At 42.6% G+C, this 22,872-nt stretch overlaps 1 protein-coding gene across 2 annotated transcripts in view; it reads right to left on the reverse strand.

Annotated features, from left to right (window-relative positions):
- The window catches only part of LOC124133834 (protein DENND6A-like), a 51,571-nt gene that overhangs the window by 11,850 nt on the left and 16,849 nt on the right, over window positions 1-22,872 (reverse strand). The window contains exons 4-13 of one of the 2 annotated variants that reach the window (XM_046498398.2): window positions 19,820-19,929; window positions 16,291-16,371; window positions 14,428-14,533; window positions 13,985-14,064; window positions 9,540-9,602; window positions 6,931-6,986; window positions 6,423-6,483; window positions 5,387-5,448; window positions 3,807-3,902; window positions 1,797-1,891 (exon numbers count right to left, since the gene is read on the reverse strand). In XM_046498398.2, the coding sequence (XP_046354354.1) occupies window positions 1,797-1,891; window positions 3,807-3,902; window positions 5,387-5,448; window positions 6,423-6,483; window positions 6,931-6,986; window positions 9,540-9,602; window positions 13,985-14,064; window positions 14,428-14,533; window positions 16,291-16,371; window positions 19,820-19,929 (810 nt within the window). The remainder of the gene's footprint in view (window positions 1-1,796; window positions 1,892-3,806; window positions 3,903-5,386; window positions 5,449-6,422; window positions 6,484-6,930; window positions 6,987-9,539; window positions 9,603-13,984; window positions 14,065-14,427; window positions 14,534-16,290; window positions 16,372-19,819; window positions 19,930-22,872) is intronic. The other variant, XM_046498399.2, reaches the window with a different exon arrangement.

The raw sequence follows: 22,872 nt of genomic DNA on the forward strand, positions 1-22,872 counted from the left end.
CCCATCTCCCCGATCCTGATGACATGTACCCGGGTACAAGCACCTGCTGACATCAGTCTGACCTATCCCACCCATCTCCCCGATCCTGATGACATGTACCCGGGTACAAGCACCTGCTGACATCAGTCTCACCTATCCCACCCCTCTCCCTGATCCTGATGACATGTACCCGGGTACAAGCACCTGCTGACATCAGTTTCACCTATCCCACCCCTCTCCCCGATCATGATGACATGTACCCCGGTACAAGCACCTGCTGACATCAGTTTCACCTATCCCACCCCTCTCCCCGATCATGATGACATGTACCCGGGTACAAGCACCTGCTGACATCAGTCTGACCTATCCCACCCATCTCCCCGATCCTGATGACATGTACCCGGGTACAAGCGCCTGCTGACATCAGTCTCACCTATCCCACCCTTCCCCTATCCTGATGACATGTACCCGGGTACAAGCACCTGATGGCATGTTCCCGGGTACAAGCACCTGCTCACATCAGTCTCACCAATCCCACCCCTATCCCCGATCCTGATGACATGTACCCGGGTACAAGCACCTGCTGACATCAGTCTCACCAATCCCACCCCTATCCCCGATCCTGATGACATGTACCCGGGTACAAGCACCTGATGGCATGTTCCCGGGTACAAGCACCTGCTGACATCAGTCTCACCTATCCCACCCATCTCCCCGATCCTGATGACATGTACCCGGGTACAAGCACCTGCTGACATCAGTCTCACCTATCCCACCCCTCTCCCCGATCCTGATGACATGTACCCAGGTACAAGCACCTGCTGACATCAGTCTGACCTATCCCACCCATCTCCCCGATCCTGATGACATGTACCCGGGTACAAGCACCTGCTGGCATTAGTCTGACCTATCCCACCCCTCTCCCCGATCCTGATGACATGTACCCGGGTACAAGCACCTGCTGACATCAGTCTGACCTATCCCACCCCTCTCCCCGATCCTGATGACATGTACCCGGGTACAAGCACCTGCTGACATCAGTCTCACCTATCCCACCCCTCTCCCCGATCCTGATGACATGTACCCAGGTACAAGCACCTGCAGACATCAGTCTCACCTATCCCACCCATCTCCCCGATCCTGATGACATGTACCCAGGTACAAGCACCTGCTGACATCAGTCTCACCTATCCCAACCCTCTCCCCGATCCTGATGACATGTACCCAGGTACAAGCACCTGCTGACATCAGTCTCACCTATCCCACCAATCTCCCCGATCCTGATGACATGTACCCGGGTACAAGCACCTGCTGACATCAGTCTCACCTATCCCACCCATCACCCCGATCATGATGACATGTACCCGGGTACAAGCACCTGCTGACATCAGTCTCACCTATCCCACCCCTCTCCCCGATCCTGATGACATGTACCCAGGTACAAGCACCTGCTGACATCAGTCTCACCTATCCCACCAATCTCCCCGATCCTGATGACATGTACCCAGGTACAAGCACCTGCTGACATCAGTCTCACCTATCCCACCCATCTCCCCGATCATGATGACATGTACCCGGGTACAAGCACCTGCTGGCATCAGTCTCACCTATCCCACCCATCTCCCCGATCATGATGACATGTACCCGGGTACAAGCACCTGCTGACATCAGTCTCACCTATCCCACCCCACTCCCTGATCCTGATGACATGTACCCGGGTACAAGCACCTGCTGGCATCAGTCTCACCTATCCCACCCCTCTCCCCGATCATGATGACATGTACCCGGGTACAAGCACCTGCTGGCATCAGTCTCACCTATCCCACCCATCTCCCCGATCCTGATGATATGAGGCCAGTGCTGCAGGGTCTTGGCAAAGAAAGGGTTGGTCACTCCCAGGATGACCGAGGGGCTGGAACAGAGCAGGAAAGCCATGGACAGAGCAAGCAAACCTTGGTTATCATTGAATAGCTTCCAGCAAAGGTATATCCCTCAAGTTAGTAGTGGAGTGAGTGAGTGAGTGAGTGAGTATGCCCATCTTATATTTCTTTAACAATGATAGCTTCTTGTCACCACATTCACCGTTTTATTGAAAAGACAATGAGAAAAGATGATAAAAAATACATACCGTATTCGACATAATAAGCGCACCGCTCTAATAAGCGCCCATGGCGATATTTGCTAATATATTGGCTAGTGAACAATCCCAATTAGCACCCCTTCCGATTGATCAATGTACACAAGACTTATTTATTCGAGTATCATACGCACTCGTGTGTTATATGCATTCTTAATTATGGGCAATTAAATTCAGGAAAAATATATCTGTTGCATATTACATTTCAGTCTGTCAGCATAAACCTCGAAACGTATCATTCAACTCTGTTTTTTCCACCGAAATAATATTCTAATAAGAGCCCCCTATTTCTAATTTTGAGAGCGCCCTGGGCGCTTATTACGTCGAATACGTTAATTTTTTTGTGGGTTAATGTTGGAATCTTGTCAAACAACTGAACGTCCTTTCTCAAACAATTTCCAAAAATAAATAGGAAGTTAATAGTCACTGAGTCAAGAATAAAGTCTATTTTCCACACAGAAAGGATGATTAAGTTCTACACTCAGGAACCAAAAATGTATTTTTCCTCGGCAGCTCCAGATTCTGCCCTCCTGATAGCAAAAGCAACATTTAGAAGCATGTTATTTTATCAGGCATAAGCCGGGGTAACAACCAACATCCTAAAGTGTAGAAAGTGGGCTCTGTATATATGTTTACAGTCAATGTAAGGTTGTGTGTGAGGGAGCCTCTAACAAATTTGGTAGAAGGCTGATGCTGCATTAGTCTCTCAGACCCGAGACAATATAGAAACAAGAGTCATCTGCAGATGACACATCCCCCCATCTGGTGCAATTTCAAAATGGAGTCTACTTTTGGTTCATTGCCATTGGATACCTTCAGTTCTGAGACGAAGAAAATGCTGTTGATTATCCAAAGTGAGTGAGTGAGTGAGTTTGGTTTTACGCCGCTTTTAGCAATATTCCAGCAATATCACGGCGGGGGACACCAGAAATGGGCTTCACACATTGTACCCATGTCGGGATTCGAACCCGGGTCTTCGGCGTGACGAGCGAACGCTTTAACAACTAGGCTACCCGACCGCCCCGATTATCCAAAGACACCAGTTCATCATAAGATTGATCTATATAGCAAGTTTCATCAAGAAATATTGGAGTCCTGCTCACTCTGGAATCCCTATTCCATGTTCACTTCCAATGAACAAAGTACCGTATTCGACGTAATAAGCGCCCAGAGCGCTCTCAAAATTAGAAAAAGGGGGCTCTTATTAGAATATTATTTAGGTGAAAAAAAAGAAGTTCAAAGACCTTAAATTTCGTGGTTTATGCTGACAGCCTGAAATGTTTATATACAACAGATATATTTTTCCAGAATTTAATTGGTTTTAATTAAGAGACATATAACACGAGTGCGTATTATACACGAATAAATAAGTCGTGTGTACATTGTTCAGACGGAAGTGGATTGTTCACTTGCCAATATATTAGCAAATATAGCCGTGGGCGCTTATTACGTCGAATACGGTATAACATGTAGGTTGTTTAAGAAGAGACAGGAAAAAAAAGGTTTTCAAAACTATTTTTGGATTTGTAGGCAAATAGAAGTACTTGGATGACTTTTCTACTGGGTCAATCCCCAGACCTATGTAGTAATAAACAAAGACATGGTGAAGGGAAACGGTAGAGTCCCGATATTTCTACAGAAACCCCGAAATGAGCTCCACAGCGTGTACAAGGAAACCCAGTGTACTCACGGCGCCTGTACTTTAGTGGTGTACTCCTTGAACTCGCTGTCGTGTATCGTGAAGTAAGGCCGGAAGTCCGAGCAGTATCGCAGGGGGGCGATCAAGCTGCAAACAGCGCACACCGTTTCACTAGTATCGGCTATCCAGGGCAGATAGGATACTAGTCTGGTACTCTGACACTAGTTAGGATCCTAACTTCTTGGACTTAAGGTTTTTTATCTTTTATCACATTTCTTTTAAGTGGTCAAAATAAACAAGAAAATATAACTGCAATAGCAAAGCCAATGTTTTAAAAAATCACATATGATGAATAACAAATTTAAAAGCCAAAATTCCGGAACCAGTAAACAACAATCTCATTTTACTGTTTGTATTAATTGTTGCTGTTGTTTACTGCAATTTCATTAAAATCAGATCTTAGTTCTCGCTACTGCTAAACAAAGATCTGAGGACATCCCATTACGGGTCACGTCAGAACGACCTTTCTCGAATTTTGACCAACCAATGAAATGACTGACAAGAAATCGACATTAGCCAATCAGAAGGCAGCTTTCTCGAGCTTTACACCACTAGTTTCCAACTGGCGACTACGCTTCGAAACATAAAACTGATAAGAAGAACACTCTGGAATGGCTTATAGATGGCCTAGATTGTATGGATATAATCATAAAACCCGTAACTGTAGTTCGGAATACCCCGTGTCAAATATTTTGTGGTTGCATGATTAGAAAACACGTTCCGACTGTCACTTTCATGATCTGGTAAGCGACGCTCTGATTGGTCGGATGAAAGGTCGTTCTGACGTGACCCCTAATGGGATGTCCTCAGATCTTTGTTTAGCAGTAGCGAGTACAAAGATTTGATTTTAATGAGATTGCAGTAAACAACAGCAGCAATTAATACAAACAATAAAACATTCATGTTGAGGGCCTCAAATTTGGGCCCCTGACTGTGACACTATCATTTTCTGGAGACATACACGGGCAGACATGATGGGAAAATCTTCAACAATTGTTTCCCACATTTGAGATATTTAGAGATGGTGGTTTCCGTAAACCACGGAAGCCTTATAAAAAGGGCCATGTGTTTTTTTGTTTTTTTCGATACTATCTTGAAATTTCAAGATACAGAAGTTGAAATTTCAAGATATTAAGTTGAAATTTCAAGATACTATACTTCTATTTCAAGATACTAAGTTGAAATTTCAAGATACTTTCTTGGAATACAAGATACTATCTTGAAATTTCAACTTAGTATCTTGAAATTTCAACTTATTATCTTGAAATTTCAACTTAGTATCTTGAAATTTCAACTTAATATCTTGAAATTTCAACTTAGTATCTTGAAATTTCAACTTAGTTTCTTGTAATTTCAACTTAGGATCTTGAAATTTCAAGATAGTATGGAAAAAACCCAAAAAAAACCAAATGGCCCTAAAAGGCTTCCATTGTGAACCATTTTAAACATAAAACAAAAAAAAGACAGCTAACACATGTTGTCCATCCTTAGCTAGGTATCCACTTTAGCTGCAAATACTGAAAATTCTTGAGTCAGCAGCATAAGACACTGGGGTGTGAATCACTACTCACTTGATTAAAGCTTGAACACAGTTGCTGGTGACCGAGGGGGAGGCGGCCATCACAACAATCGGCTGAAACACAGACATCAGTCAGCACGCTCGCAAACACTAGCACATCACATTTCTTTCATATGGGACAAGGAGTTTTTTCCACATTTTTTAATTCATTTATTTGTATTTGTTGTTGCTGGTCAGGTACTCATGTGTATAGCGCAGACAGCGATCACATGAGCTTTCTCTCAGGAACTCATTAACATACTGCCCAGACATACTACTCAAAAGAAGTGAAGGATCAGGGCAGAACTCCAGTAATATGAAAGCATCGGGTGGTCCTTAACTTCTTTTGAGTAGCATACAAATACAAATTTACTATGGAAAAATTATCTTTAAAGCTTCAACAAGGAAATATTTTGCAAGTAGACAAGATAAAACTTTGTAAGAATGAGGCACTTTTTATTCCCCGTTAAGTAAACAACAAGTCAAAAATATCATGTCGGACATTTTAATTAGACTAAAGACAGAAACACAAACCTTCCTTGCCACACTAACCAAATCCCCCCAAAATGAAATGTTTCTATATATTCAACGAAAGTGAATAATTGACCACTTTCTGTTATAAAGTGGATAATGGAAGTTCATTCTAATATTAGCAAAAGCAATCTCCTGACTGGAGCTCTGAGGACTTCTTCGTCCCACTATGAATAAATGTCATCTCAAACATGTGACTCCGTTCAACGTAGTGGTCCGTCACATCAGCATGACACGCACGAGATTTACCCCCCAAAAAGAACATGCGCAACAGGTGTGTTTGGGGGAGCACTTCCATATTAATCGAGTGTATTTGGACGAGCTATACCAACCCAACCAAGAACAACGGTTTCCTTCTGTTCACTTTGAAAATCACAAAATTGTATCTGATGCCAAAAAAAAATATTCCAGTTTCATCCAACGTCTTAATTAACTACATAATGACTCTGAGAGAAGGAATCAACATAAAAACAAATATTGGCCACAAGACATAAAGGTTGATAACCGTGACCTCTCACCTCTCCTACAAGCACCAGTTCCCACAGTAGCTGAATATGAGGTAGAATAGACTGAAATGCACTGCAATGACAAAACAGAATCATGTCAAGAAAAGTTTGGGAATGCGGAAATTAATTAATTCTATGAAGACATGACACTTTTGTGGTATACCAGATTCCAGTGATTGATATCATGAGCATCGATCCGCGCAATTGGGATACGATGACATGCATCAACCAAGTCAGCGAGCCTGACCACCCGATCCCGTTAGTCGCCTTACGACAAGCATTGTCACCTTTTACGGCAAGCATGGGTTGCTGAAGACCTATTCTAACCCGGAATCTTCACGGGTTAGGTCGAGAGATGGGCTCATATTTCGCAGACCCGTGCAATAGTGTGGATCGATGTTCATGATATCAATCACTGGATGGTCTGGTCCAGATTTGATTATTTACAGACCACTGTCAGATAGCTGTAATATTGCTGAGTGCAGCGTTAAACAAGAAACAAACAAATAAAACAACATACCTGTATATATCAACTTCATGTAATGAAGGCAGTATTGTGTGGGCTGGAATATCATGCTGAAATAATAAACACATAACGTAAGCATGAAGTCACAGCCAGCATCTCTCAAGAATACAACAATGGATCAGAATTAAACTAGGTATGCTGTTATAGAACACAAACATTAATATTTTACAGAAATAAGCAATCGATAAACCTGATTAACATATTTACTTATTGTTTATGTTAAATGTTAAATAACAAAGTTACAAGGTACTGTGAAAGTGTATTCTGTCCTATTCAACTATCGTATTCGACGTAATAAGCGCCCAGGGCGCTCTCAAAATTAGAAATAGGGAGCTCTTATTAGAATATAACTTTGGTGAAAGATCGTAAATTTTGTGGTTTATGCTGACAGCCTGAAATGATACAAAAGAAAAGTCTGTGCGTATCATACACGACAGATATATTTTTCTAGAATTTAATTGCCCGTAATTAAGGGTACATATAACACACGATTGCGTATTATACACGAATAAATAATACTTGTGTACATTGATCAATTGAAGGGGTGCTAATTGGGATAGTTCACTTGCCTATATATTAGCAAATATCGCTGTGGGCGCTTATTACAGCGGGGCGCTTATTACGTCGAATACGGTAATTCAGTTTTATGTTGTTCTTTTTGTTACAACAAGCTGATACATAAATATCATTAAAAAATATGTTGCTTCAAGCGTCCCTAAAATCTTCCTTTCTGTCTTATTTTGACTGATAATTATGTATCTACTCATTGTAATTACCACATGTATACTCTAACTCTGATTTAAATGTTTAAAGGATTTTCATATTTTTTACAAACATGTAATAAATATTTCATTGTAGTTTCATCTTTGTTGTGGAATTTAGTTCAAGTTTTTAAATTTAATTAAAACTGTGTGGTTGGTGGTACTGGAAGTGATCCACAATCTGCTACCAAAAGCTTTACCTCAATACTTAGCCCCTTAAACTGTTACAAACCAGTGATTGATATCATGAGCACCGATCCACACTGGTAGGATACGATGACATGTAATAAACCATGTCACCAAGTCACCGAGCCTGACCACCTGATTCATCATGCAGCTTGGCGTCATACTCCCTAGGGAGCTGAGAATAAAATTTGAGTGAACACTGATCAAAGACCAGAGTTAAAATAATGAGTATGGTTTCACGCCGCTTTTAGCAATATTCCAGCAATATTACGGCAGGGTAACCAGGACTTCACACATTGTACCCATGTCAGGAATCGAACTCGGGTCTTCGGCGTGATGAGCGAATGCTTTAACAACTAGGCTACCCGACTGTCCCTTAAAGAAATAGAGTGAGGGAGTGAGTAAGTAGGCCTCAAAGTTCAATTTTTTTTCCAGGTAGCGAGTGGTAAAATCAAGTTGAAATTTAGGTTGCATTGGCAACCGTTATAGTCGCAACTTTGAGCCCTGGTGAGTGAGTATGGTTTTACGGTGCTTTTAGCAATATTCCAGTAATATCGTGGCGGGGAACACCAGAAATGGGCTTCACACATTGTACCCTTGTCCGGATTCGAACCCGGGTCTTCGGCGTGATGAGCAAACGCTTTAACAGCGAGGCTACCCGACCGCCCCTCAAATTAATGAAGGGCAATGAGCGGTCACAAAATGAACGGAATCGGATGCACCATAAATGGAGTTAGTAGTGGTAGCTGTTTTTGCCAACTATCTATTCCTATATAGGTGTGTTATCGATGATCTTTGTGAGCGCCATGCCATCTATTCCCACATGGGTGTACTATCGAGGGTATAGTCATGTTCTCTGTCTGTTTTTGTTTCCAAAGATTGAAAATCAAAGAGGTTAAGAAATGAATCCAAATCATTTTTGGAAAGCTGACATATGACTGGTTCAAGAGTGAGTGAGTGAGTTGGGTTTGACGCCGCTTTTAACATTATTCCAGTTATATCGCGGCGTGTCAGCTTAATGTGGGAGGAAAGCCCGAAGTGATGCAGGTCTCAGACGTTTACCACTTTGGTGAAACCCACGAGCACGGGTATGGTGCTGACAAACCTAGAAACATAATCGGGGTGAACCGGGATTCGAACCCACAATCATAGCTTTCGGGCGTGTCCAGGGGACGCAACTCTGCACAGCGAATCGCGGTGCCTTAGACGACTGGGCCACCCGTGCCCCCGACTGGTTAAAGAACCACACATCCCTCGTGTAGATTGGGCCGTCAAAGCTCGCTCAGCGTTCAGGGCTCGTGGATGTGGCGTCGGACAAATTAATTGATAATGAGTGATTACTTTAGTGTCAGTGATTGATGTTAGTCAGGAACTATGTGACACTACATATATAAGTGATTATAACTACGATCTATTCGCAGCTCTTGCAATTGCAGTGTAAAGAAAATATTATTGACATGCAGTTTTATGTTTTGTGTTATTCACTAAACAAGCTGAGAAAGTTTATAATACTGAATTAAAGAAGAAACATTATTCATATGAGAGAAATCAGACATCCATTCCTTACAGACACATTCAACCTGAGCTATGGATGCAACATCATGCAAAGGGCAGACAACTCCATGTGGAGTTATCTCCCCTGCACTGGGGACTCACCGGGATGGGAATGCGAGGCTGGGGTTGCCCTATCACCTTGTCAGTGCAACAAGGAACTCTAACCTGGACACGGAAACATAAACTCGGCAACTCAAAACAAACATAAAACAAAAAACCAAACTGCAACAACACTACAATGGAGGTCAACAAACACTACAATGGAGGTCAACAAACACAGGAGGTCAAGAAGCATCTTGTTTGTTTGTTTGTTTGTTTGTGTATTGTTTAATGCCATACTCAGCAATACTCCAGCCATATGACGACAGTCTCAAAATATCCTGGACCAGACAATCCAGTGATTGACATCATGAGCCGTGAAGATGGGGGTAGAATTGGTCTTCAGTGACCCATGTTTGTTGTAAAAGGCGACTATGCTTGTCATAAGAGGCGACTAATGGGATTGGATGGTCAGACGTCCCATTTGAATAGATCGATGCTCATGATGTCAATCACTGGATTGTTTAAAGTGTGCCATCAACTAGCTTGAATATTGCTGCGTCGTCTGTGGCCAATCTCTTCACAGGCCCTGCACTGTATTGATGTAATATGGCTGACGACAGTATTACTTATTCTTCTACTCATTACTCAAACTAAAATATCCTATAGTAATTTCCCCCACCCCCCTCCACAAAATCTACCATTGTAGTGCAGTTGTGGAACTTCTCACTCTGGTCATAACAAACATACATCTGGTTACCGTGGAGATATAGTCCAAAGGGGCCACCAAACAAAGTGCAATTGTCTGATCAACAAATACCTGTCAATTGTTCATTTCATCCTTTATAGTCAGCAGTCACTCGATAAGATCTATACTACTCAAGAGTAGTTAAAGAACACCCAATGGTATAATTAATCTGTGACTTTTTTTTAGCTGTATATATGTCTTATCAAGTGACCACTGACAGGTTAACTATAGTACTGATTTGTTTGTTTGTTTGTTGTTTAACACCACACTCAGCAATATTCCAGCTGTATGACGGCGGTCTGTAAACAATCAAGTCTGGACCAGACAATCCTCTGAATGACATCATGAACATCTATCCACAACTGGGATACGATGACATGCATCAACCAAGTCACCGAGTCTGACCACTCGATCCTGTAACTCGCCTCTTCAGCAAGCATAGTCGCCTCTTACAGCATGGGTTGCTGAAGACCTATTCTACCCTGGCTCTTCAAGGCTTAATAGTCATATGAAAAAATGGGGATGTTATTTTGAGTAGTATACACGTCATTTGACTAAAAAAGCCATTTTGACTTTCAGAAAAAGGCTTTCACAATTTTGATTTTATGAACAGACAATAGCACTTTGAGTCGGTACAGACTTTCAGTTTGAGACCAGTTGGAGACAATCAAATAAAAGTTCAGCATGCAAAAACTACTGTATTCCCTGCTCTACGTAATATTCAGTGTCATTTAATTTGAAAAGTAAAATTCACATTAATACCAAGAGAAATGTATCTACAACGTTCATTTGCAGTCACAACAGAAAGGTAGAAGTCAAAGCATTACAACAGAAGTGCAATAAAGCCCACAGAATGAAGCAATGTATTCGCTCTCTGAAGGCCAACATCCCAATATCCAGAGTGGACTCTACCCAATATAATTAAGAGTGAGCTTAATACAGCACCTTGTAACAGCCTTAGAAATTCATCTTTTTAAGACTAGTGCACAGCACTTTCGACTTATTTCACAAGACCTCAGTGTTTGTAGCTAGTCCTGCTTGAACGAGACGAAAATTGTTTACAGGTACATTTTCTATCAGTTTTAATCAGATTAAACTTGAAGTACTACGGTTCAGAAGAATAGTCAGTTCGGACTATCATCATTGGAATGTTACTTGTCTTCAGCACAATTACATTAAGTAGATACTGGCTAGCAGACAAGTGTGAATTACTGTTGCAACTGTGAATGGGGGTAATTTCATTGCTGCAGATAATTATAGTGTTTCTGTCTGAAGAGTGAGTGAGTGAGTATGGTTTAACGCTGCTTTTAGCAATATTCCAGCAATATCACGACAGGGGACACCTGAAATGGGCTTCACACATTGTACCCATGTCAGGAATCGAACCCGGGTCTTCGTCATGACGAGCGAACGCTTTACCACTAGGCTACCCGACCGCCCCTTCTGTCTTAAGAATAATTCAACTGCAACGGTAATATCAAGGAGCAATATTGAGTGTTCTCGTTCAAGAAGGATTAACTGCTACAGCATTTTAAAGTCTCTTTGAATCAAGCATAGTTTCACTGTTTGATAGACAGCAACATATGGATTAAAATAAATATTGTGCTTTCCAAAATGGGAGTTTAGTATTGCATGTCAAATTTCCAGTTTTCAAAAGAACTAGTTTTGGGGCATAAACAATCAATCAACATCCTTCTGGTGTGTAAGTTCAGAAACACAAACAGAAGGACGGTAACAAATGACAAGTTGGAGATGTTGGTCAGGTAGAGGGACACTGATATTACAGGTGTTGGTCAGGTAGAGGGACACTGATATTACAGGTGTTGGTCAGGTAGAGGGACACTGATATTACAGGTGTTGGTCAGGTAGAGGGCAGGTGTTGGTCAGGTAGAGGGACACTGATATAACAGGTGTTGGTCAGGTAGAGGGCAGGTGTTGGTCAGGTAGAGGGCAGGTGTTGGTCAGGTAGAGGGACACTGATATTACAGGTGTTGGTCAGGTAGAGGGACACTGATATTACAGGTGTTGGTCAGGTAGAAGGACACTGATATTGCAGGTGTTGGTCAGGTAGAGGGACACTGATATTACAGGTGTTGGTCAGGTAGAGGGACACTGATATTACAGGTGTTGGTCAGGTAGAGGGACACTGATATTACAGGTGTTGGTCAGGTAGAGGGGCACTGATATTACAGGTGTTGGTCAGGTAGAGGGACACTGATATTGCAGGTGTTGGTCAGGTAGAGGGACACTGATATTGCAGGTGTTGGTCAGGTAGAGGGGCACTGATATTACAGGTGTTGGTCAGGTAGAGGGACACTGATATTGCAGGTGTTGGTCAGGTAGAGGGGCACTGATATTGCAGGTGTTGGTCAGGTAGAGGGGCACTGATATTACAGGTGTTGGTCAGGTAGAGGGCAGGTGTTGGTCAGGTAGAGGGACACTGATATTACAGGTGTTGGTCAGGTAGAGGGCAGGTGTTGGTCAGGTAGAGGGCAGGTGTTGGTCAGGTAGAGGGACACTGATATTACAGGTGTTGGTCAGGTAGAGGGACACTGATATTACAGGTGTTGGTCAGGTAGAGGGACACTGATATTGCAGGTGTTGGTCAGGTAGAGGGACACTGATATTACAGGTGTTGGTCAGGTAGAGGGACACTGATATTACAGGTGTTGGTCAGGTAGAGGGACACTGATATTACAGGTGTTGGTCAGGTAGAGGGGCACTGATATTACAGGTGTTGGTCAGGTAGAGGGACACTGATATTGCAGGTGTTGGTCAGGTAGAGGGACACTGATATTACAGGTGTTGGTCAGGTAGAGGGGCACTGATATTACAGGTGTTGGTCAGGTAGAGGGACACTGATATTACAGGTGTTGGTCAGGTAGAGGGACACTGATATTACAGGTGTTGGTCAGGTAGAGGGGCACTGATATTACAGGTGTTGGTCAGGTAGAGGGACACTGATATTGCAGGTGTTGGTCAGGTAGAGGGACACTGATATGGCAGGTGTTGGTCAGGTAGAGGGACACTGATATTACAGGTGTTGGTCAGGTAGAGGGGCACTGATATTACAGGTGTTGGTCAGGTAGAGGGACACTGATATTGCAGGTGTTGGTCAGGTAGAGGGACACTGATATTACAGGTGTTGGTCAGGTAGAGGGGCACTGATATTACAGGTGTTGGTCAGGTAGAGGGGCACTGATATTACAGGTGTTGGTCAGGTAGAGGGACACTGATATTGCAGGTGTTGGTCAGGTAGAGGGACACTGATATGGCAGGTGTTGGTCAGGTAGAGGGACACTGATATTGCAGGTGTTGGTCAGGTAGAGGGGCACTGATATTGCAGGTGTTGGTCAGGTAGAGGGACACTGATATTGCAGGTGTTGGTCAGGTAGAGGGACACTGATATGGCAGGTGTTGGTCAGGTAGAGGGACACTGATATGGCAGGTGTTGGTCAGGTAGAGGGACACTGATATTGCAGGTGTTGGTCAGGTAGAGGGACACTGATATTACAGGTGTTGGTCAGGTAGAGGGACACTGATATTGCAGGTGTTGGTCAGGTAGAGGGACACTGATATGGCAGGTGTTGGTCAGGTAGAGGGACACTGATATGGCAGGTGTTGGTCAGGTAGAGGGACACTGATATTGCAGGTGTTGGTCAGGTAGAGGGGCACTGATATTGCAGGTGTTGGCCTACAGAGGAGCGCCCCAGCTCTAACACGCCTGGCTGGCTGCTGATGAGGAGACGAAGGCACGTACCTGTATCACCGTGCCCATGATGGGGAGGTTCAGTGTGTCGCCCGGCAGCGGCATTGGCCACTGATCGATATCATGACAGGCTGAAACAAGTGGAAACAACAAGTAACATCTTTGAACGTCTTTTGGTATGACACAGCCGGGGATCAAACCCCGGACCTTCTGCTCTCTGGGCGGACGCTCTACCACTAGACCATGGTCATATCACCTAAGAAAGTCAGCTTGGGTCCCAAGACTTGCTCATGTTAACATGGTAGGAAAATGCTTCCTGAAAACCTCTAAATACAGCCTTTTATTTGTTAAAATAATAGGTTATGCTAATAATTTCATGCTGCAAGTAGAATTCCAAATAAATAGGTCATTCATAAAAACTATCAAAACAGTTTTAGATTCCTTGAAATCTGAAGAAAATTCAAAATGAAGTGAAATTGACATGATCCACCAACCTGCTTCTAAGCTGGGTTCACCGTTTTCAAAATACTCGGGAGCGACGATGCCCACAAGTTGACTGAACAGAGATACAAAGGGCAGACGACTGATGAGAACCACGGACTGAAAGACAAAACCAGACAGAACTCCAGCATCACTGACACTCAGTCACAAAACCAGACCTCAATCCAGGATCATACAGTGTCATGGTAGAATGTACGGGACCCAAAGACTTGGAACCAAGAATCAGGCAATTTGAATTGTGGTGCCACAACAGGTTAAAAAAAGGGTGGATGAGTGAGTGAGTTGTGTTTAACGCCGCTTTTAACAGTATTCCAGTTATATCGCGGCGTATCAGCTTAATGTAGGAGGAAAGCCTGAAGTGATGCAGGTCTCAGACGTTTACCACTTCGGTGAAACCCACGAGCTCGGGTATGGTGCTGACAAACCTAGAAACATAATCGGGGTGAACCAGGATTCGAACCCACAATCATAGGTTTCTGGCGTGTCCAGGGGATGCAACTCTGCACAGCTAATCACGGCGCCTTAGACGACTGGGCCACCCGTGTCCCCTAAAAAAAGGGTCAAAATTCAAAAGGTTGCAAAAAAACCAGAAGAGAAGTCTTAAGCCCACGCCTATTTACACATACCAAATGTCGTTAGCACATGTTCAAAGAAAATGGCTGGGTCAAGGTCATAAGAAGATTCAGCTTTCATTAAGGTTGTAGTGCAAAGGTCATATCAAGGTCAAAATTTACAATATCGCAAAAAGAAACCGGAATATACTGTTCAGTCCCACTACCAACTACACATCAGCGGTAGATACTAACAGTTTTAGTCCACTAGTCCTCATAATGATAACGTATAGCAAAACCTCTTAAAAAGACAAATTTCTACTCATCCTTAGAATACCTTAACTATTGGGCAGTTTGGCATGGACCACAGGACTAGTGCCAATTTCTAACATGTACCAAATTTCATTACATTTGAAACAAAAATGACAAAAATGAGTAACGGACATACCGTATTCGATGAAATAAGCACCCCGCTCTAATAAGCGCCCATGGTGACATTTACTAAGATATTGGCAAGTCAACAATCCCAATTAGCACCCCTTCCGATTGATCAATGAACACATGACTTATTTATTCACGTATAATACGCACTCCTGTGTTATATGCACCCTTGATTATGGCAATTAAATTTTGGAAAAATATATCTGTCATACATAAATATTTCAGCATAAATTTTTTCACCAAAATAATATGCTAATAAAAGCCCCCTATTTCTAATTTTGAGGGCACCCTGGGCGCTTATTACCTCTAATATGACATATAGGCTTTTCAATGGGACAAATCAGATTTGACATTCTTGAACAAGTTGGGGTATCATCATTGGTTGGTTGATTGGTTGGTTGTTTTACGCCGCACTCAGCAATATTCCAGCTAAATGACAGCAGTCTGTAAATAATCGAGTCTGGACCAGACAATCCAGTGATTGACTACATGATCATCGATCCACGCAATTGGGATTGATGACATGCATCAACCAAGTCAGCGAGCCTGACCACCCGATCCCATAAGTCGCCTTTTACGACAAGCATAGTCGCCTTTTACGGCAAGCATGTGTTGCTGAAGACTTATTCTACCCCGGATCTTCACGGGTCGTATCATCATTGGGAAGAAGCATGTGAAGTTTCAGCTTCAGATTGACAGTGGTTTCTAAGGAGAAGTTTTTGAGTTTTTGGGTTGGGGAAGGGCTGAACAAGTCTTCTTGCAAGAAAGGGGATAAGGGAGACAACTCTGCACAGCAAATTGCCGTGCCACTGGGCGACCTGTTCTAGGTATTAAACAGAAGTTTCTATCCATCCATCCCGTTACCTTCTGGAAGTAGCCTCGTCGGATGGTCTTGTCCTTGGTCTGGCGGAAGTAGACGAAGCCGTAGTAGTGAGCGCTGTCCGACTGAAACATAGACTCCCAGTGTAATAATAATAATAATAATAATAAAGTCCATTTCTTCGGCGCCATTTCCGTCTACGTAGTCGCTCATAGCACCTCACACAGGGTCATACACACATCTAAAGAGATAAGTCTTTAGTTTTGTCTTGAAAGTGTCCAGAGTTGGAGATTGCCTAATTTCCACTGGAAGGGAATTCCAGAGCACAGATGCAGTGTGAGCAAAAGTTCTGTTGCCGAATGCTTTGAGTGAGACCATAGGGACACTAAACTGGAGTTTATGTGCAGTGTACATTGTGAACCTAACAGTCTCATAGACCACTCACAGTGTATCTACCTGCTTGACAGTCTTATGTACCACTCACAGTGTATCTGTCTGCTTGACAATCTTATATACCACTCACAGTGTATCTACCTGCTTGACAGTCTTATATACCACTCATAGTGTATCTGCCTGCTTGACAGTCTTATATACCATTCACAGTGTATCTGCCTGCTTGACAGTCTTATATACCACTCATAGTGTATCTGCCTGCTTGACAGTCTTATATACCACTCATAGTGTATCTGCCTGCTTGACAGTCTTATATACCACTCAGTGTATCTGCCTGCTTGACAGTCTTATGTACCACTCACAGTGTATAACCTATCAGTAATAAAACATTATCAGGGTGTGATAACTACAACCAACCAAGTCAAGGAGTCTGACCACAATATCCATTAGGGTGCCTCTTAAAACCAGCACAGGTTGGTGACCAATTCTAACCTGGAACCCATGGGGCTGTGATATAGCAGCATGGCTAGATGTAAGACCCGTTTTATAACACTGTAGAACTTGATTATGAATGATACGAGCGGTGGAATCTAATTGGTCCATAGGAGAGCCTCAGAAGGGACATGACTCGTAATAACCACTGGTGGCACTACGATCGAGTCCAGGAATTACAGCCTAGTTCGGCAAGGGTGGAAACTAGACTCTTAAAACTCTCTTGCTTCGGAAAGGTGCACCAAGCAAGGACTGGCAACAGGCTACCTCATTGTCTAGCAGTTTAGGCTGTCATGGAGATCAATACAAACGTGTCTAACTGCATTATCATCGTGCACCTTGCTCCTCCAAGAAAGGCTCAAACAATCTATATCTTTGTATTTCGAACAGGCCTTTATAACATATGTACAAAAATGAAAATGCTGTGTGACTGAATTAATATGTTTTCTTAAATCTTTTTGTTTCCATCTTGCCTTTAAACTTTATTTTCAAGAGTTGTTCTAAAACAATAACTTCAAAATCAACACTGGTGACAAGTTTATCATTGAGTTATTCATAAATCATCGATACTGAAAATACAGTGTACCGCTATATGTGCTTGGAATTGTTGCTCCGTAAACCATCTTGTTATTTGTATGTTTTCTAAATCTGTTAATTCAAGATATCATAAAGAAATTAACTTCAACCCCAGCACGTTTTTTCTTCGACCTATTGAAAGATTTAGCACATTGACTAAAACATTCTGTATAACAAACAATTAAATTGGTTATGCCTTTCCAGAGAAAAAGAATTTTGTGGTTAATTATATCAATACACAGGATACTACAGGGAATCCATTAGATTGACGGTGTTGGAGAGCAAATCAATGATACAGGGAATCCATTAGATTGACGGTGTTGCAGAGCAAATCAATGATACAGGGAATCCATTAGATTGACGGTGTTGGAGAGCAAATCAATGATACAGGGAATCCATTAGATTGACGGTGTTGCACAGCAAATCAATGATACAGGGAATCCATTAGATTGACGGTGTTGCAGAGCAAATCAATGATACAGGGAATCCATTAGATTGACGGTGTTGCAGAGCAAATCAATGATACAGGGAATCCATTAGATTGACGGTGTTGCAGAGCAAATCAATGATACAGGGAATCCATTAGATTGACGGCGTTCCAGAGCAAATCAATGATACAGGGAATCCATTAGATTGACGGTGTTGCAGAGCAAATCAATGATACAGGGAATCCATTAGATTGACGGTGTTGCAGAGCAAATCAATGATACAGGGAATCCATTAGATTGACGGTGTTGCACAGCAAATCAATGATACAGGGAATCCATTAGATTGACGGTGTTGCAGAGCAAATCAATGATACAGGGAATCCATTAGATTGACGGCGTTGCAGAGCAAATCAATGTTAACAGATGGGTTGTACTTCACAGCAGTGAGCGAACGATTCAAGTTTTACACTTTTTAATGTTTCAATCATGGAGGTCATGGAACATGAAACTGGAAGGATATCATTTAAAAATAACAGAAAAAGAATATAAATAGTGATAGTTTCCCTGTATTTAATAAGTATTCTGATGAGTGCCAGGAAAAACAAGTCCTTGTACAAGCAAAAAATAAGTTCAGCTCCACCAAAATCATTCTTTAAAAATATTCTTTTCAGTTTAAAGAAAAATGTATTAATTTTGACATGTCATGCTTAATTCTGAATGCATTGTCATGCTATAAATCCGACCAAAATACCAGTTCCTTAGAGCCTGATGGTTTCAAAGATTCTCATGAACGTGGTTAAAAGAATTTCCATTACTGAAAAAATTGAACAGAAATTAAATTTTTCATTTCCACACTATGGGCAAATCCAAGTCAAATTATGGTCCTTCATTGTGTTTGGAGAAACTGGTGGTTGATAATATGAGCAATGATCCACTCCATCAGGGTAACACACTGTCAGCCATATCACACATTGGGACGACCCATTCCCATCTCCACCTCTGTTTTAGAAAGCACAGTATACAGGTGACCTATCTTGTCCTGGAACCACATTAAGACTGAATCATGAGGACTGTCACTAATAAGACTTAAAGTCAGCAGAACTATTCCGTAAAAGGCAAATTATCATTCGTGACCAGCCGAATAGCGACTCATGCCCCATATCATGGCCATTTTTGCGACCGGGTTCCGTCTTTGCGCAAACGGGCATACCTAAAACAATTGTCAACCCGTTGCGTAATGGTTCACATATATTTCCCCATATATTATATATATTTCAGATGCAATTTAAAGCACATCGGGACTTACGGAATCATACAGTAGGATTGAACACATTTAACTGTGTCTTTGGTATATTTTTAGATGCAAGAATTGTGTAAAATCAAAAATTATTTCTGAGGGATTCTTTGACGAAGAACTTGAAATCATACGCGCATTTTGATTGGTTTGTCGTATTTTCGCACATAACATTCATCGATAGGGGGACGAGTCTTCTTGCAGGTTACGGAAAGGGGTGAGTGGTGACGAATGGCAAATTATTTGAAAAGAAAATTGGCGGCCATCTTGGATTTGGGTGGCTAACGTTTTTTTCTTAGTTACCCCAAAACGATCGACCATGCAAACTTTAGAGCTTGTATCATCATTTGAACAATTCCATCTTTAACCTGTTCAGCTACGTGTGGTTACCTGAAGTGAGACAGGGCAGTCTCGGTTGTACTGACTGTGTGCCTGGATCATCTGCCGTCGGCCGGGGCACTGGCGGATCCGGAAGTGGAACTGTGTGTCCCCCATACACCCTGCAGGAGAAACACAGGATCAGAAACATGATGGTGAGGTGTCAGTAGTGTCATAGCCCAGGGCAGCAGCATCGGTGCTAATGAGAGAACACTGTGGACAAGGGACTGAGGTGAGGTGAAGTGAAATTGGGTTTAACGTCGCGTCCAAGATTATTGCACTTATATAGCGACGTGCATGCACGTGTATGTGTGTGTGTGGCTGCTTGTACTAGTCCGGGCTGATGCTGATTTATAGTGCTAGCTCACTGAGATACCATGCCGCAGTTTAACATGAATACCCCACTCAGACACAGTATACTGACTCCGAGCCGACCAGTCCTTGTTTTAGCCCCTTAATGCCGAGCGCCAGACAGGGTAACAACAAGTACAATCTTTTAACGTCTTTTTGTATGACGCGGCCCGGGATTGAACCCTGGACCTTCTGCTCTCCGGGCGGACGCTCTACCACAAGACCACGGAGGCGGTTGACAAGGGACTGACTAGTCATATGTGGTCAGCTATATCAATAACACGAGAACATCGCTGCAACAGCAAGAACTGGCAGACCATGGAGGGGGCGCAATATATACCTTTTTTCACTGTATGAAGAATATGAAAATTCTTTACTTGGTTTTCTGTCTGTTGTTTCCTTTTATATCTTAACTCCTCAATAACATGATTAATTTTTTATACTAAAATTTTACTTTCTGTTTCAGAAACATCGTTTCCTTGTTGAAAGACAATGTAAGAGGAAACACAGGGCTTTGATCACTAGTGTCTTTCTTGTCCTTCGTCATGTAACATGTAACATGTAAAGCTACTTGTCCTTCTTGAACACAAGTCCAGTATTTTATATTTCAGCTCCTGTGACACATAGTCTGTTTTTGTGTTGGAGTACCAGCTGCCTAACTCATCACAGATGGAAACACTTGCAGACCTTGAACACTGATAGAGTGAGTGAGTGAGTGAGTGGGTTGTTGGGTGAGTGAGTGAGTGAGTTGTTGGGTGAGTGAGTGAGTGAGTGAGTGAGTGAGTGAGTGAGTGAATGAATGAGTTTGTGAGTGAGAGGACAGGTGGGTTGAGTGAGTGAGTGAGTGGACAGGTTGAGTGAGTGAGCGAGTGAGTGAGTGGACAGGTGGGTTGAGTGAGTGAGTGAGTGAGTGGACAGGTGGGTTGAATGACTGAGCGAGCAAGAGAGTGAATAACACAGCTTTGAACTGTATGGCAGTCCTTACATAATTTGCCAGCCTAATGTCGAAGAAGACCCCCAAAAGACATGTCTCCAACATTGAGCATTCTTCTGAAACCCCCACACAAGAGTCTGGACTGACAAACCAGTGACCACCAGTCCGGCCCATTTGATGCAGGCTGTGTCAACAGCACCTTCAGTCAGTCTTCAACAGTAAATTGTTGATCTGACAATAATTTCATAAAAGGTCACAAAATGAAAACAATAACACATCTATTAATGCATATTACCAATAATAAACAAAAGGTCAGTTGATATCAGTAGGGGCATCATCAAGTCAGCGGGTCATGTTCAAAATATCAACAGTTTACGAAGATGTTTGAGGAAAACGTTATGTATTTTCTTTTCTCTAGGTCACAGTGGTGGCGACACAAGCTACAATGCCACACCGTTCTCAACAACTAGGACCTTGTGGCACTTGGCAACCAATGAGTAGAATATTTTAAATACCACGACAGCATAACTACTCCATGTACACATAGGACATTTCAGAAGTAGACGTGACGTAACAACCCTACAACACTTCCCCATGTCAACAGCACTGACGAGTGATGGCCAACATATCACGGCTTGGGACAGCATCAGCTGGTGTACAGTTACCTCTCCGACAGTCAGCTGATCAATAATGCAACATATGCCCACATGGCTTGAAGTTAGCAAATACTTTTATCGACGCTGATCAAGGATGTGAAGCTTTCACCATTTATTAAAATCACCTTGTGACTTCTTGTATTCATATCATTAATTATTTCACATTGATATACAGTCAATCCCCGTTGTTTCGAACTTACCCTTGTCTCGAAGAGTGAGTGAGTGAGTGAGTGAGTGAGTGAGTGAGTGAGTGAGTTGGGTTTAACGCCGCTCTTAACAGTATTACAGTTATATCAGGGCGTGGCAGCTTAATGTGGGAGGAAAGCCCGAAGTGATGTGAGTCTCAGACGTTTACCACTTCGGTGAAACCCACGAGCACGGGTATGGTGCTGACAAACCTAGAAACATAATCAGGGTGAACCGGGATTCGAACCCACAATCATAGGTTTCTGGCGTGCCCAAGGGACGCAACTCTGCACAGCGAATCGCGGCGCCTTAGACGACTGGGTCACCTGTGTCCCCCTTGTCTCGAAGATAAAGCTGATGTGTTGAATCGGATGTGTCGAAGGTACGATTGTCTCAAAATCATTTTCGTCCCAAATATGTATTTCAGCCCAAATTTACTCTGAAAAGTTGCCATTTATTTGGTGTTTTTCTTTGTTTGGTGTATATGTTTTGTCTTATTCATTCTTGATGCCAATCGGTAGATTTACGCCCAGTTCATTTTCAGCTGTGTCAAACCTTGGGTAACTCAAAAGTATTTTCGTAGATCCCTTCAACTTCCAACACAACAGTGTTTGACTGTATATACAACTTTCACTTTAACAATTTAAGTGGACTTCATACTCTTTAAGGGGCGGTGGGGTAGCCTAGTGGTTAAAACATTTGCTCATCACGCCGAAGGCCCGGGTTCGATTCCAGACTTGGGTACAATGTGTGAAGCCCATTTCTGGTGTCCCCCGCCGTGATATTGCTGGAATATTGCTAAAAGGGGCGGAAAACCATACTCACACACTCACTCACTCATACTTTTTTAATCTGATGCAACTTATTTTCACTGCCAATGACACGTGTATTACATTTATCCCCGGTACCCCCACCAATCATCAGTGATTAAAAACACC

Source organism: Haliotis rufescens, unplaced genomic scaffold (assembly GCF_023055435.1).
Source record: "Haliotis rufescens isolate VD_foot unplaced genomic scaffold, xgHalRufe1.0.p SCAF_16, whole genome shotgun sequence".
Lineage (NCBI taxonomy): Eukaryota > Metazoa > Mollusca > Gastropoda > Lepetellida > Haliotidae > Haliotis > Haliotis rufescens.